Source organism: Corvus moneduloides, chromosome 4 (genome assembly GCF_009650955.1).
Source record: "Corvus moneduloides isolate bCorMon1 chromosome 4, bCorMon1.pri, whole genome shotgun sequence".
Taxonomy (NCBI): domain Eukaryota; kingdom Metazoa; phylum Chordata; class Aves; order Passeriformes; family Corvidae; genus Corvus; species Corvus moneduloides.
In genome coordinates this window covers 24,287,110-24,300,821 of record NC_045479.1, presented here as the reverse complement: position 1 = coordinate 24,300,821, position 13,712 = coordinate 24,287,110, and the positions used below count along the sequence as shown (strand labels likewise).

Genomic DNA, 13,712 nt, shown 5'->3' with positions numbered 1-13,712 from the left:
ATGGCACAGTATCTGTTGAATCAGTAATAGTCTTGCACATCACCAGACTACCAAATGCATTGGAGGTTGCTATTCTCTCCTGCCTGGATTGTGTAACCTTAGTTATTTCTCCCTGGCTTAACCCTGACCTATGTATCTCGTAGGTGTCTGTATCCGGAAACCCTTGCTTATGTGCAGGATCAGGAAGATCAGCAAGGGCTCAGTATTGCATAGTCACAAGAAGAGTTCATTCATTCTCTCTGCTGTCCCATTCCCCTCCTCAAAGCAAACTCTTGCCGTTTTACAACAGGACAGCTCACTGTGAGGGACAATCTTGCCAGCCTCTCTGGGAAGGTATCGCCCACACGCTGAAGGAAAGCATGCATGAAAATTTGTGACTTGGACTGAAGCACCATCACAACAAGAAGGAAATCTGCTTACCTGCAAGATTTTACACCTGTCAGAAAGGCAGTCCATATCCTCACATGGCTGGTACATTCCCAGGGTAACACAGTTTAGCAAAATCACCATCATGCTGACACACTCGAACCAGGTGGAAAAGAGTCAAGGAAAACTTCTGCAAAAGCATCACGGCTGAGATAAGCTTGCTCTAGGCTTGAAGTAACAAAATAGGAAGATTAAGGGAAAGAAGCGCTGGTAGGCTGATTTATTACATTCCCGCATTTTCCCCACTCAGTTCATCACTACTCCAGTCCTTGATTAAGCCAAAACTCTTTTGAAAAAGGGAAAGTAGAGGTAGCTCAAAAGGCCTGAAGTACTTACACAAGTCAAATCATTGCCATAGTCAAACACATGCTTGCTCCTCTCTTGTTGGTTTGCTGAGTCCCTTCCCTCGCTGGTTTACTGAATCTCCCAAATATATGGAAGAGACTTTCCAAGGTGGTCTATACCTTAGTGTATCAGAGATCTCCAAGATCTGGGGATCTAAACCAAAAGGGACAGATTAATCTCTACATTAGCCTAGTGATTATTGGGAAGGGGATACAGCATGATGCTAGAACTCTCCCTCTTCCCCTCTCAGAGAAACTTGGGGGTAAAGAAGTGCCCGTGGTCCACCTAATCTGTTACTACGCTTCCAACAGTGACCCACACTGTATAAACTCCACAACGTGCCCAAGTTACTCAGTAACTATGGGGAGAAACTGTGTTTCTGACCCCAGCTGGTGATCTGTTTATGCCCTAAAGCACGAGGATTGATAGTCCTTATAATTGCTTTCTCAGCTACACTGGTGTCCCTGCAGATGCTTTGCTTATTCATTTAAATCCTTTGTTGATAATCTTACTAAAATATCTGCTTCGATAATAGTTGGCAGTCCTGAGCTACACTGGCTAATTATACTTTACATTAAAAACTGTTCCCTCCTACTTATTATTAATTTGTTGTCTTGTAATTTTATCAAGTGCCACTTCATTTATGTATTAGAGAAGTGGATAAAAATGGTGTATTTGTGTGACCTCTGTACTCTACCCACTCTAACTGCCCCCTCTTCACCACCCCTCTCCTCCTGAAGAAGTTTTAAAGCCTGGTAGATGCTTATCCAAGACCTCATTTACAGTATTTTAGCTCTAAAAGTGGGTGCATTTGTGCAATACCTTTCCAGCGTTCCCATTGCAAAGCAGTGATGTAGAGCAAATAGACCTCCAACCTCTGGCACAAACATTCTCGGGCATTTTACACACCTCACAACAACGTATCTGCCCAGTTTCCACTGTCAGACAATTTTATCTTTTCTTAAATAGAAGAGGCACGAAATTGTCTACTTAACATACAAACACTGAGTGCATCCATTTTCAGCCCTTTCAGTACTGAATCTAAAAGAGTGGTCTATATCTCTGATCACTTCTGAAAGACATTCAACTTCTGTGGTTTGTTCTGAGCAACTCTTCCATGCTCATTCCCTGACAGTGATTTATGACTAAACTGCGCAATCTGATCTAGAAGATAATTAATTCTCTCTCTTCTCCCCCACCTGGTTTGTGGTGAGCTACCTTCAGCTGCAAAATCAGACAAGAGCAGGGCACTAGTTCTACTGTTCCAATTATTCTCTAAGGTGATTTCAAGAATGTGTTATCACTATCCCTCACAAAGTTAATCCCACATGCTCTACAAAGTAACGCACATGAAGCCCACCCTCAATGTAGGCTTCAAAACCAGAGCCCTTTTCTGAGGGGAATGCACCAAAAAGGCACAAATAAAGTATTTTCACTCAAGGGTCTATGCAACTTCAACTTTCCACCTTCCTCTCTCTTGCACATTTTTTTAATGATCTTATCCGAAGCCCAGGAAAGCAATTTGAGAGGTTTCTATCAGCTCACACAGGGTTTTCAGATAGGACTGCAGTTCTTTTCTGGACTCTTCAGAACCTGTTTGGCATCTTCATTGCGAGTTACAGAACCACAGAATGGTTGATGTTGGAAGGGCCTGTGGAGGTTGTCTTGTCCACCTTCCCTGATCAAAGTAGCATCAATTACAGCAGGTTGTTCAGCATTGCATCCACTTGGGGTTTGATTATCTTCAGGTATAAAGGCACCAGAACCTCTCCAGGCAACCTGCTCTAGCATTTGACTACACAGAGTAGAAGTGTTTCCTTATGTTTAAATAGGATATATCCCACCTTTCAGGCTGTGCCCGTTAGCTCTTGCCCTGTCACTAGGCATCACTGAGCAGTCTGTGTCCTTTATTCCTCTCATCAGGTGTTGATAGACATGGATAAGATCTCCCTAAACCATCTCTCCTCCAGGCTGAGCAGCCCCAGCTCTCTCAGCCTCTCCCTTTTGCAGCAGGTGCTTTCACAGTTACTGGAAAGGCAGCAGCAGGGAAGCCCAGACAGGAGGATCAGTGCTGAATGACATTCTTCAAGGGGCCAAAACAGTTTCAGAGCAGGCTGAGCCAATGGTTGCAAAAGTCCTTCTCCCTGAACATAAGAGGAAGTCAGAAGATATGTGGAAAAAACCAGGACCTCAAACATTCCTGGATTAAATTAATGCATAATGAATGAAAAGCAAAAATTGTTTTAAAAGCCAATTGGCTTCTTTTTTTTTTTCCAGAAAGCATGATAAGAGAATTTGAGGCAGAGAATACTACTCTGACTGCAGCCAAACTCGGGAAAGTCAGGACAAAGGGGGTAAAAGTCAGGAGGTTTTATTTAACACAGATCTACACCTCTCTGCATGTGCTTTGGCAGCAGCACTGTCAGGGCAGCACGCTTCCATGTTTCTCTCACTGCCCTTGCAGTGCCCCCCACAAGGCCATGCAGACCATGGCAGGGTGCTGTCAGCATCTGGTGAGACCCTGAAGCACAAGACATGACACACCATGGCAACTGCTCCCAAAAAGATTGAAACTTAGGCCAGATGTGCAATCTCATCTCATCTTCTTGCTTAAAAAGCTGTGGCCAGTTGCAGATGATTTCTTCTCCCCTGCTTTTTAGGTATCAGCTCTCAGAGTTTGCCACTGTTGTCCAAGCTTCCCAAGAATGCTGCTGAACTGCTGGCCATTCCCAGGCTATTACAGTGATACTAGAAAAAGCCACTGCCCCACAGTTTTCCTTTCAGAGCAGTTGGAAACCCTGAAAAAGCACATCCAAGCAGCAGCAGAAAGGAAGAAAGTGCAAGGAGAAAACCAGAGCATCTCCTGCCCCAAATCAGGAGGGGTTGGTGCCTGCTTGGGTTGGTGGAGGGGGTAATTAGGACTATCTGCTGCCTTATGTGTCACCATTGTCAACCACAGCTACTGACTCCTGTCACCACAGCAACAGCCTGCAGCCAAGGTTTATCATCTTTCTTTTGGTGATGCCTCCCCTCTCCCACATCCCTCACCCCCCTCCTTTTCCCTGTGCTTGAGCCTGTAATTAATTGCAGCTGCTGACAAAGCCAGTCTTCACAATCTGCATCATTCAGTCAGAAGTTTAATTATTAATTAACTTCTTTCAAAGTTTAAATCTCCTAATTACAAGCAAACCCATGCACATGTTCTCCCAGCCCCACTCCAGCCCTTCTTCCTTACGGCTACTCTCCCTTCCCACAGCCTCATTGCCAATATCTTTCCCAGTGAGTTTTGGGGCCTGCAAATGGTTTGGGAAACTAAAAGGAGACCCACACAATTTCTGCCCATGGTCATCTTCTCTCCTTGGCCACCACAATGTGCTTCAGAGGAAGGCACCAGAAAATTCACAGCAATCCACTATGCAATAACTTGCCCTTTTCCCACCTGTGACAGTTCACAGTTGATTCAAACCCTTTCAGATAAAAAGACCATGGCCCTCATTTGAAAAAAGAAATACAGCAGAAGAGAAGTGTCTCCTGAGTTAATAACGGAATATTCTCAGTTGGGAGGGTCCACAAGGATCATTGAGTAACCATGGGCTAGTCTCATTATCCACATAAGTCTCTCCTCCTTAAAAAGGTTTTGTTCATTTCAGCACTGTCTGGGGACATCAAGATCCATGTCTAGATTAACTATATTTTGCCTAAAAACTTGCACTGGTTCTATAGCTGGTGCCTGCTTGTGGCAGCAAGACTTTTCTTTGCTGCTGGGTGCCAACCCTGCCCTGCACCCCAAGCAGGGCCTGGCCAGCTGCTGGCCAGAGACAGCCACTGTGTATCTACAGACCCTCCACCCTGTCTTCCTATGGACAGGGCAACTCTGGGATGAGGATGCATTCAACAGGGACATGCATCACCAGAGCACACCAGGAGAGAGCCATCATTCACCCCAAACCATCTGGAATGCGCTGACAGCCACAAGCTACAGGACAGTTAAGGAGATATGCAGATGTTTCTGGGACATGTTTTGTGGTAGTGCTTGATAATATAACTATGCATAGTGGAAGATGATGTTAGAAACAGGTGATGAGAGACAGACAAAGCTTTTGGGCTCAATTCCTAAGTGACAAATAGCAGAAGAAACATCTGCTGTGCTGGAGCTGTAAATACCTTGCACCTAAAAACTGCATACCACTTAAGATTCTTGGGATTGACCTTAATCTCCATTTTCTATCACTGACAAAAATACAACAGAGCAAAATAAAACAGTACTTTGGGTCCCCTCTTCTCTTCTTCCATCATCAGCTGTAGTGGCACAAGTAGCTCCCCAGAGGCTGGCATTCCTAACAGCACAGAAAATATATAAGCTTTAAAATCATGACAATCCCTCAGTGTTTCCTGCTGCTATTTCCACACTACTCCTAGAGTATGCCTTGTGCCAATTAAAGTCCTGAATACCTCAGACCTATTTCACATGCAGCAGAAATGCCTGACTGCAAAGTATTTACAGCAAGGGGGAAAAGCCAGCCCTGTGGTATGGCTGGTCATGGCAGAACCTGCTCCTGCTCCAAAATGGAGAGAAGAGCAGTTCAGTGATTCAAGTGAAAACATGGAGCCCCACGCAATGCATCCCAAACACCAGCCACCCCTACATACAACTCCTTGTGGCCTCCCATCTCTGAGTTGGTGCCAGGCAGGCTCAGCTGAGGGCACTCTGCATCGCATCAGCATGAGCACTCCTCTCTGCTTCCCCTTTGGGCTCCTCCCCACCTACCTCTCATCCCACCATCCTTCCCACCAGCTAAATGGCTTCACCCTGTCATTCCAGTCTGCAGTGATTGCATTTCTTTCTCTCCCTTTGAAGCAAACTAAGGACAGAGCTGTGTTCCTTCCCTGCTTTCCAGCCCTGCTTTGTGACTGTCCTGCAAGAAGCCAGTAGGATGCTGTACTTGAAGCAAGACAGTTAATATTACATTTGTAATGGAAGGAGAGATTTGTTATAAAGGTCAGAGAAAGCAACAGCTTCAAGGGTAGAAATGTTCATTTTCTCTACCTCATTGCTGTTGTCTTTTGAAAATGTTTTCACAGGCAAGTTTCACTCTTTGCCCCCTCCCACTTTTTCTTATCACCAGTCAGCTTTTGTGGTTTGTTTTTCCTTCTGTATCAATGCATAGGAGTTTTGTCTTTTCCTACGAAACAAGCTGGCTGAATCAAGAGGGCTCTTTCTCTTCAGCCTCAGTCTGCTGAGCTAACTCACTACTAGAAGTTGAATGTAACACTGTGTTCGCTTGAAGAAAAACACCTCTCAAAATGTGTTTGTGTTCAAATAGATCAAAACAAACATTTTTCAGAACAAGAAACTTTAAAAATCCTACTTTGGAAAGACTAAAGCATTTCTTCTTTGTCTTTTTTAGTGCAAAGAAAAATTTCAATGTAACAGAAAAAAAAGGTTGAGGTTTTTTTGACCCAACATAGAACACCCTGGTTTTGAGTTCTGAGTTTCTGTTGGAAATCAAATGCCAACACCCAGCATTGCAATGCTGGGATTTCATGGTGGCCAAGCCGAGGGGTGCAATTTGTAAAGCATATTTGGAAGTACTCAATGTCGACATGCTCTAGGTGGTCCCGTGTCGTGCAACCTTGTACATGTTTGCTTTCATCATGTCACCATTTATAAACTCTTCTCATGAAAAAGGAGCACCTGAACTTCAGGCACCTGACATGAGCATTGCTGAGGTCTTCAAGTGTTCAATAATACTGGTGCCAAGGAAAGGACAGCAGTACTGCCGAACACAGAGAAACTGTTACATTGATTTGAGAGGCACTGGGGAAGACTTAACTTGTGTTGGTGTTACTGGAAGGCAGGACAAGAAACTGCAGAAGGGGGACACAGTAGAGAAATTTTAAATGCTTGGCAATGCTTCTATGTTTATGCCCTTTGGAAGGGACTTCCTATCAAGAACAGATTACAAAAGACAAAGACTCAGTTGCTCCCATGTTAAATCCGATAAACACCAAAACCACAAAGCATCATAGGTCAGATTCTCTGATCTCACTTCCAAGGACTGCTCAGAAAGTGGGTCCTGTACCAGGCCACACAGGCTTTTGGCTGCATAGGTCAGTTTTCATTAGGTTCCAAGCTAAATTTGAATTTAAGTCAGTTTTTTCTCAAGCACCACATCATATCCCCCTTCAGAGTTTGGCAAGGATTGAAGATGGCTTTTGAAAAATTTTGTTAGGTTTGCTTTTTTTCCCATTACAGAAACAAAACGAAGCAAATCTCTCCTTTCTTAAAACTCTTTCTGTAATGATTTATTCAGTTCTTATAAATGCATCCATTAAACTCTCAAATCCACTAAAACCAAAAATAATAGAAAGAAGTTTGTCAGGAAAAACATACAGTGAAGATGCTAAGAATGAACCTGAAGAAAAAACCAGAGGTATTAACACAATGAGGCAAGTCTTCAGATACTCCAGGAACAGGGAGACAACATGAGGTCTCTGACCTAGTGTAGGGGCCCTAATCAAACAGGAGGCTGCAGGGGAAAAAGCAAGGCTTCTTTAAGACACCCTTCACCAGCAGGACTCAGTGGCACTAAAGCTAGCATGAGTTACACCAAGAATTCTGTCTGTCTGTCACACCATTTACATGGATACACATTGGTCTTGTGAAGCAGCCTGGTGTTTTCTCCAGGAGAGGTGTGCAGATCCCACTGCCGATTATTCAAATATCTCACAAATACCATGCATCTTCATCAATGCTGCTACACTGCCCTGCTATTAATGATTACCTCCTGCCTGTAGCAGCTGAGCCCCAGAGCTTCTCGACTGATAATGACCCACCTCCAAATTGCATCTATCTTTCAGGGTGCAGCAGAGCATCTGTTTGACAGTGTGCAGCATTCCTACAAAGCTGTTTGCTACAGAAAGCATGAAAAAATACAGTACCTAGAAAAAAAAACCCACCCAAGAATCTTTTTTTTTAGGTCAGATGAAAGTAATTACCCAAGTTTAAACTTAAGCAGGGTATTAGAGGTAATGACTGTTCCTTGAGAAAGAGCTTTTTAATATCCTCAGATGGCTGGGACTGTGGTTGCCTGTCATTCTTGCCAGGAAAGCAGTATTCCACCATGCTGTGGAACCAGTTCAAGACTGACTTGAGGAATCACACCTCCCGCTGACTCCCAAATGGTGCCTCCTGCAGCATTCTGGCTCTGCCTTGGAGATTGCTATCCAAAATCTGACCTGGCTTCACATTAAGAGCTTCAACAAGGTCACAGCATGAGGCAATAGGACTGCAGCTTGGAACATTATTATGCTGTATGACAGGTGAAAGAATTTTGCTCCAAAATCTCCTGGTCAGAGTGGCAGGTTCAGCAGTTGCTTCCTGCTGCAAATGGAGTCATAGGAGAAACAGACACCAGAGAAGGACCAGCTGAGGAAACCCCCTGAACCACAAAACTGGGGTCCATTTTTTAAAGGTCTTATTGCTTTGATATTTCACACAGCACAAGCAACTCCCAATTGACAGCAGTGGCAAAGTAGAAGAGTTAGTTCTTGATTTTGGACTCAGCTAGACCTCTACACCAGAGAAGAGCTGAACTTGGCAGGCCAAAACAGGAAGGTATTTGCAGTCCAGAAGTGATTTCAATTAGTAATGTGCTCCAGAGTGACAAAATCTGAATTTTCGAGTGTAGCTGAATTTTCTGATACAGTGCCCCATCGTCCATGATCCCAGGAAGTGACATGATCAGAGAGGCTGGTGGAGTTCTCTAACCAGAGCCTGAGCCATGGGAGTTGGGTTGGGTGTTGACTTTTTATCAGATGCAATCTGGCTGTGGTCAATATCTTACTTGGTGGAAATTTCCTTCTAAAGTATGAGAATGGAGTTTTGCAAGGGGAAAGGAAAAAAAAAATCTCCCAGTCCTCCCTCTGCTTCTGTGCTTCATTGCCCTGTCACCCAGCAGCTTCATCCAAAATTGTGTAAGTGTTCCTCAGCACCTGTCAAACTGATGCAACAGCCCTGCCATATTTGGCAGTGCTGCAGTCCCTTCTTTTGCCTTCATGTCATGATGGGTTTGAATAGAGTCCTTATCTCCGGCGGGCCCACTAGACACAACCACTAAATAAATACAGCACCATAAGAGCAGTGTTCGTGTGACTCAGTTTCAAGAAAGGGAAAGAACAAGCGATGAGAGATTTGGGAGGGCAGGGAAGAGGAATTCTAAAACGGAAAACCTTACTTTTATGCCTCCTTACTGCTCCTAATGTTGTCAGGTTTGTTTATGGATGGGTGTAGGGTTTGTCCTCTTGTTGCGGGTTTTAGGTTCAGTGGGCTTTGGGAAACCATGTGTGGGACATGAAGAGGATATTCCAATGAACCTCCTGAAGCAGGTGCTGCTATGCAGCTGCCCAGGCTTGAGCTGGGAATCACCTCCCCCAGGCTGGAGGCACAGACACGTGAAGGACAGAGAGATTTGGGTCCTGGGTGCTGAACTTTACAGCAAATACAAAGGAATGAAGGAAACCTCTGTCTTTGAATAAGAAGCCATTTCCCTGGAGAGGAAATAGGGTAGAAGAAACCTCACCAGGACCAAAGGGCTAAACCCCACCAAACAATAAGTGTGCTCCTGTTCCCTTTCCTTGCACTGGTCTCTTTGTTCAGCATCGCTGTCTTTCTAGACCATAGTAGTTTTCAGATGTTAAAGACTGCTTTTTCCATTATTTGCAGCTTCCCACCTATCCCTCTCAAAGGCCACACAAGTTCAAGCTGAGCTTAGAGGGATGTACATATCAGATATGTCTGAAGGTAGTGCAGGGCACCTTTAATGAAAGGTCATCTTGCCTTGCAGGAATGTGATGATGACGACAACGAAAATACAAAAGGCAGATTATGGACTTTCTCACAGTTTTAAAAGGTGTGTATGCCCTTCTGCACAGGGGCTCTTCTCTGCAGGTTTCAGGGCAGTATCTTGTACCCCAGCACATCACCTGGTGAAGGATGTGGAAGTGAGCACCTTGCTCCTCCAGACAGCCAGTTTCCAAGGCTAAATTATCTCAGAGGGTACTCCGTCTCCAGCAGAAGTCCTAGATTGGAGAGGCAGAAAGAAAGGCAGAGTGGCTTTATCCTTTCTCTCTTCTCCCAGTGGCGTGATGTTTTCAGTGGCTGGAGCATCACTAAATCCTATGCTTGGTGCTTAGCTTAGCAGGCTTTTCTGACGAGTGCTTCAGTACAGAAAAAAAAGACGTGGTGACAAATCTTTGCAGCAAAGTAAATAAAGATTAATTCAGAAGTGTAGGGAGTGCTCAGGTAAAGTCACTCAGAAGAAATTGCATTCAGTCTAGGCAAAATGCAGGGCAATAACAGAGAGCTGGGTATGAGCTCCTGTTGTTTGTTTCATTATTGGCTGTAATGAAAACATAATTGTCAGAGTTTAAGTTGTTACCACCCCTTATTTTGAACGCTCCTTTTTCTTCTCACACTTCTTAACTTTTTTGAAGGTTTGTAGCTGGCCACTCGACACTGATTCCCAGAGGGTATTCTGGAAGATTTGGCACTGATGTCCTGCAGGACGTGTGCCTGAAGAAAAGACTGCAAATGACTGAGCCAATCTGTCTCAGCAGATAACTGGAAGCCAGGAGCTTCAGCCAGCACACAGGCTCCCAGCAGCAGCTGGAACCTCCTTGAGGGCACAGGTGGGCTATGGATGCACCCTGAAAAGGAAGGTCCTGATGTGTCTGTGTGACAAAGGTAACTGTGAAGGGCGGGAAAGATTCTCAGCATTTAAGCTTCTCATCTTAGGAGGAGAAGAGAGCCAGTGGCGGGTGAGCAGATGTGTCAGCACTCTCCTAGTACATCTGGTCTCTTTTCCATCCCTCCTCTTACATCCTGAAACAAAGAGCAGTCAGTGAAAATGAGGTTATATGAATCGTCTAGTACTTTCCTTCAAGACACTGTGTGAACTTTCACTAAATTCCACATCTATCTCTTAAGGTACATGAATGCTTCCCTTTTGTTGCTGAAAAGAAAGCAGTCAGAAGAGGAGCAGGGTTTTTTAAGTATCCCCTGGTTTGAGTTTTCCAATGCATGAGCTTCTTAGAGACTGGTTTTCAGGAGTGTGTAATACTTTTAATTTCTAACAGAGCCAACAGGATTAATGATGCTCTAAGCCTCCAAAGCCGCTGGTTCCCACTATCTCAAGTCAGATGGCCAAAGACCAGAGTTCACTTAAAAAAAACCCCCAAAACAAACAACATTACCCAGCAATGACACAGTAAGTTACTGCTAGGGCTGCATTAAGATCCAGGTGTTCCTGACACCCAGTACATGTTCACTAAAGGCCTCAGTTTTCTGGCTAGTTGACAGACTGCACCATGCCAGGGAAAGGAGCCAACATGACTCATGCTCAATCACTGCGATGTCGACAGTGCTGAGTGCTGTTTTAGGGGGAGGTTAAATGCTGTGAATGTGCTAAGCATTAACAATATTAAAATATTATTAGTATTATTTATGAGATATCTCCACGTGTCCTAGATGATGCTAGCCAAGATCAAATTATGCAAAATGTTACATAAACATGCGGTAGAACATGCTGCCTGCTCCAAAGGGTTTTTAATCTAACTGAACAGGACAGGCTAACGATGCATTATGATCTCCGCTTTGCACACAAGAAGCAAGAGCACAGAGAAATGAATGCATTTACCCAAGGGCAGACAGGAGACATGGGGCACAGCTGGGAACTGAGCAAGAGTCTCCCAAATTGTTCTCCAGCATCTCTGACCTAAGATCATTCTCTGTCTCCACTACCACTGCATTTGATGAGGACAGTGCTCACAGGGAAAATTATTTTCCCAACAATCTTTCCTCAGAATGATGGGAGCAGTGTCCAAGTTCCACTTGTAGAGGCAATTAATGTACTGCCTTATGATAATATAGATTGTCATAAATACTGGGCTCCCTGCATCCAGAGAGGTTTCTGGCTGTTCAGGCGTGCAGTGGATGAACAGGCAAGAGCCAGAAGACGTATGCTCTCTACCTCCATCTTCCACTGATACCTTCACTGGGACCTCAAGATAAAATTCAGCCCATAGTTGTGATAGTGTAACACTAAATCCAGTTTAACACCCCCACATCTCTCTCTTTTCCAGTCTGCCAAGGAATTTGCTACCGTCCAAGGGCACTCCAGGTTCCTTTAATAGAAGCACGCTCTATAAGCACAAGTTACCAACACAACTGACTGCAGAACAACCATCTCTGTAAAAGGCAGCTCCTACACAGCATGTTGCTAATGGGACAGGCTAGCTAAAGCCTCCATCAATCAGCACAGCATAGCTCTACTGCCTCTTTGATGTCTTTCTGCCTGTTGTATTCATTGCCCCTATTCAGATTTAGGACTGGTACCACATTTGTATTCCTGTGACCTATTTGTTTTCATATAGATTCAACTTCACACTCTATTTATTCTAGAGTTTTTGACAGCCCCTGGAAATACATGTTTCTTCCTCTTATTTACAGTCTAACTTATTTTTCCCTGTACTGTTTCCAGTCAGAAATTTTCACTGTGCATTAATCTCACTTCATTTTGGACACACCAGTGATAGCCTAGCCCATTACCCCATCCTTGCTTTCTAGCCATGCCAAGTATTTCCTTTTCTCTTTTCAGAGTCTCTTATGAGCCTTTTGGTTTTAACTTTTAACAACCACCCCCCATTCTGTCTGACTCTGTAGGAGGTGCTTCTTTATTGGATTACTCTTCACTATCTCACCGACATCCATCTTCTGTCACATTAATTTCGGAGCACCAAGGGATCATGTGCATTTCCCCTGTGCCATGCAGGTTCCATTACCTGCACTAGTCAGCTACCCTCACATTCCTGCCTCCTCTCCATAGTGCACACTCATTCAATACTGCCACTGCAAAGGCATCCTTGCCCATGGCAGGGGGGTTGCAACAAGATGATTTTTAAGGTCCCTTCCAACCCAAACCATTGTATGATTCCATTGAGGGTGGTGAGGCACTGAAAATGGTTGCCCAAAGAAGTAGTCCCTTTCCTGGGATTGTTCAAGGTCAGATTGAACAGGCCTCTGAGCAACCTGATCTTGTGAAAGCTGTCCCTGCCCTTGGCAGATCTCTTCCAACCCAGACCGTTCTATGATACCTAACAACATCACTTCCACAGAACACTTGCAACACTTCCCTTTCACATTTCACAATCAAGTGACTTTACCACAAGGATGCAATAAAGATGATTGTTTAGCTGGGACATAGCTAGTACAAAATGTTGGCAAGCAGAGTACAAAACCCAGCCATCTTTCCCTAACCAGAGGACAGGGCTCCCATAGGGTCTCAGCAGCCTGTGAAGGTCCACTGCAGGGAAGGCTGTGGCCCGATGCAGACATTTCAGCCCCTGGATCAGCAGATGGCCAAGGAAAAGAGAGTCACAAAATTATTGGTAACCCGCCCAGCTCAGCAAGATGAGACATTGTCAATGAGGAGCACCAGTGACCAGAGTATGAGATAAATTAGTTCTTGGTGGATTAGGATGGCTGCTTCATGCCCTGTACAACCCTGCCAAAGAACCCATCAGGAGCAGTGGATTCATGTGCTGTTCTCTGAGATAACATACCATCTACTACTAGGCTCAGGATACCTACATCTGGAAGACCCATCAACTTTTGCAAATTTACTTTTCAAACCCTACATGCAGTATCCTTTCTCGAACACATCTAGCAGTGACTTAACAAAATTCATCTTCCCTACGCAATCTTTTTGTTCATCTGAGAATGATTCTTCCTGCCCAGATACAATCAGACATGGAGTCAGAGGTGTAATAGGAAAAACTACCACAGAAATTTAGGCTCCTTACTCATAATCCACCCTTATATTTCAATACTTACTGCCTACAGATTCCTATATGCCTGACACTGACCTGTGCCCCGAGCACTC

General features: G+C 44.4%; 1 protein-coding gene across 4 annotated transcripts in view; it reads right to left on the bottom strand.

Annotated features, from left to right (window-relative positions):
- Positions 1–13,712, bottom strand: part of CACNA1I (calcium voltage-gated channel subunit alpha1 I) — a 164,852-nt gene that overhangs the window by 84,317 nt on the left and 66,823 nt on the right. For all 4 annotated transcript variants that reach the window (XM_032106585.1, XM_032106586.1, XM_032106587.1 and 1 more), the window contains one exon: positions 421–532. In XM_032106585.1, the coding sequence (XP_031962476.1) occupies positions 421–532 (112 nt within the window). The remainder of the gene's footprint in view (positions 1–420; positions 533–13,712) is intronic.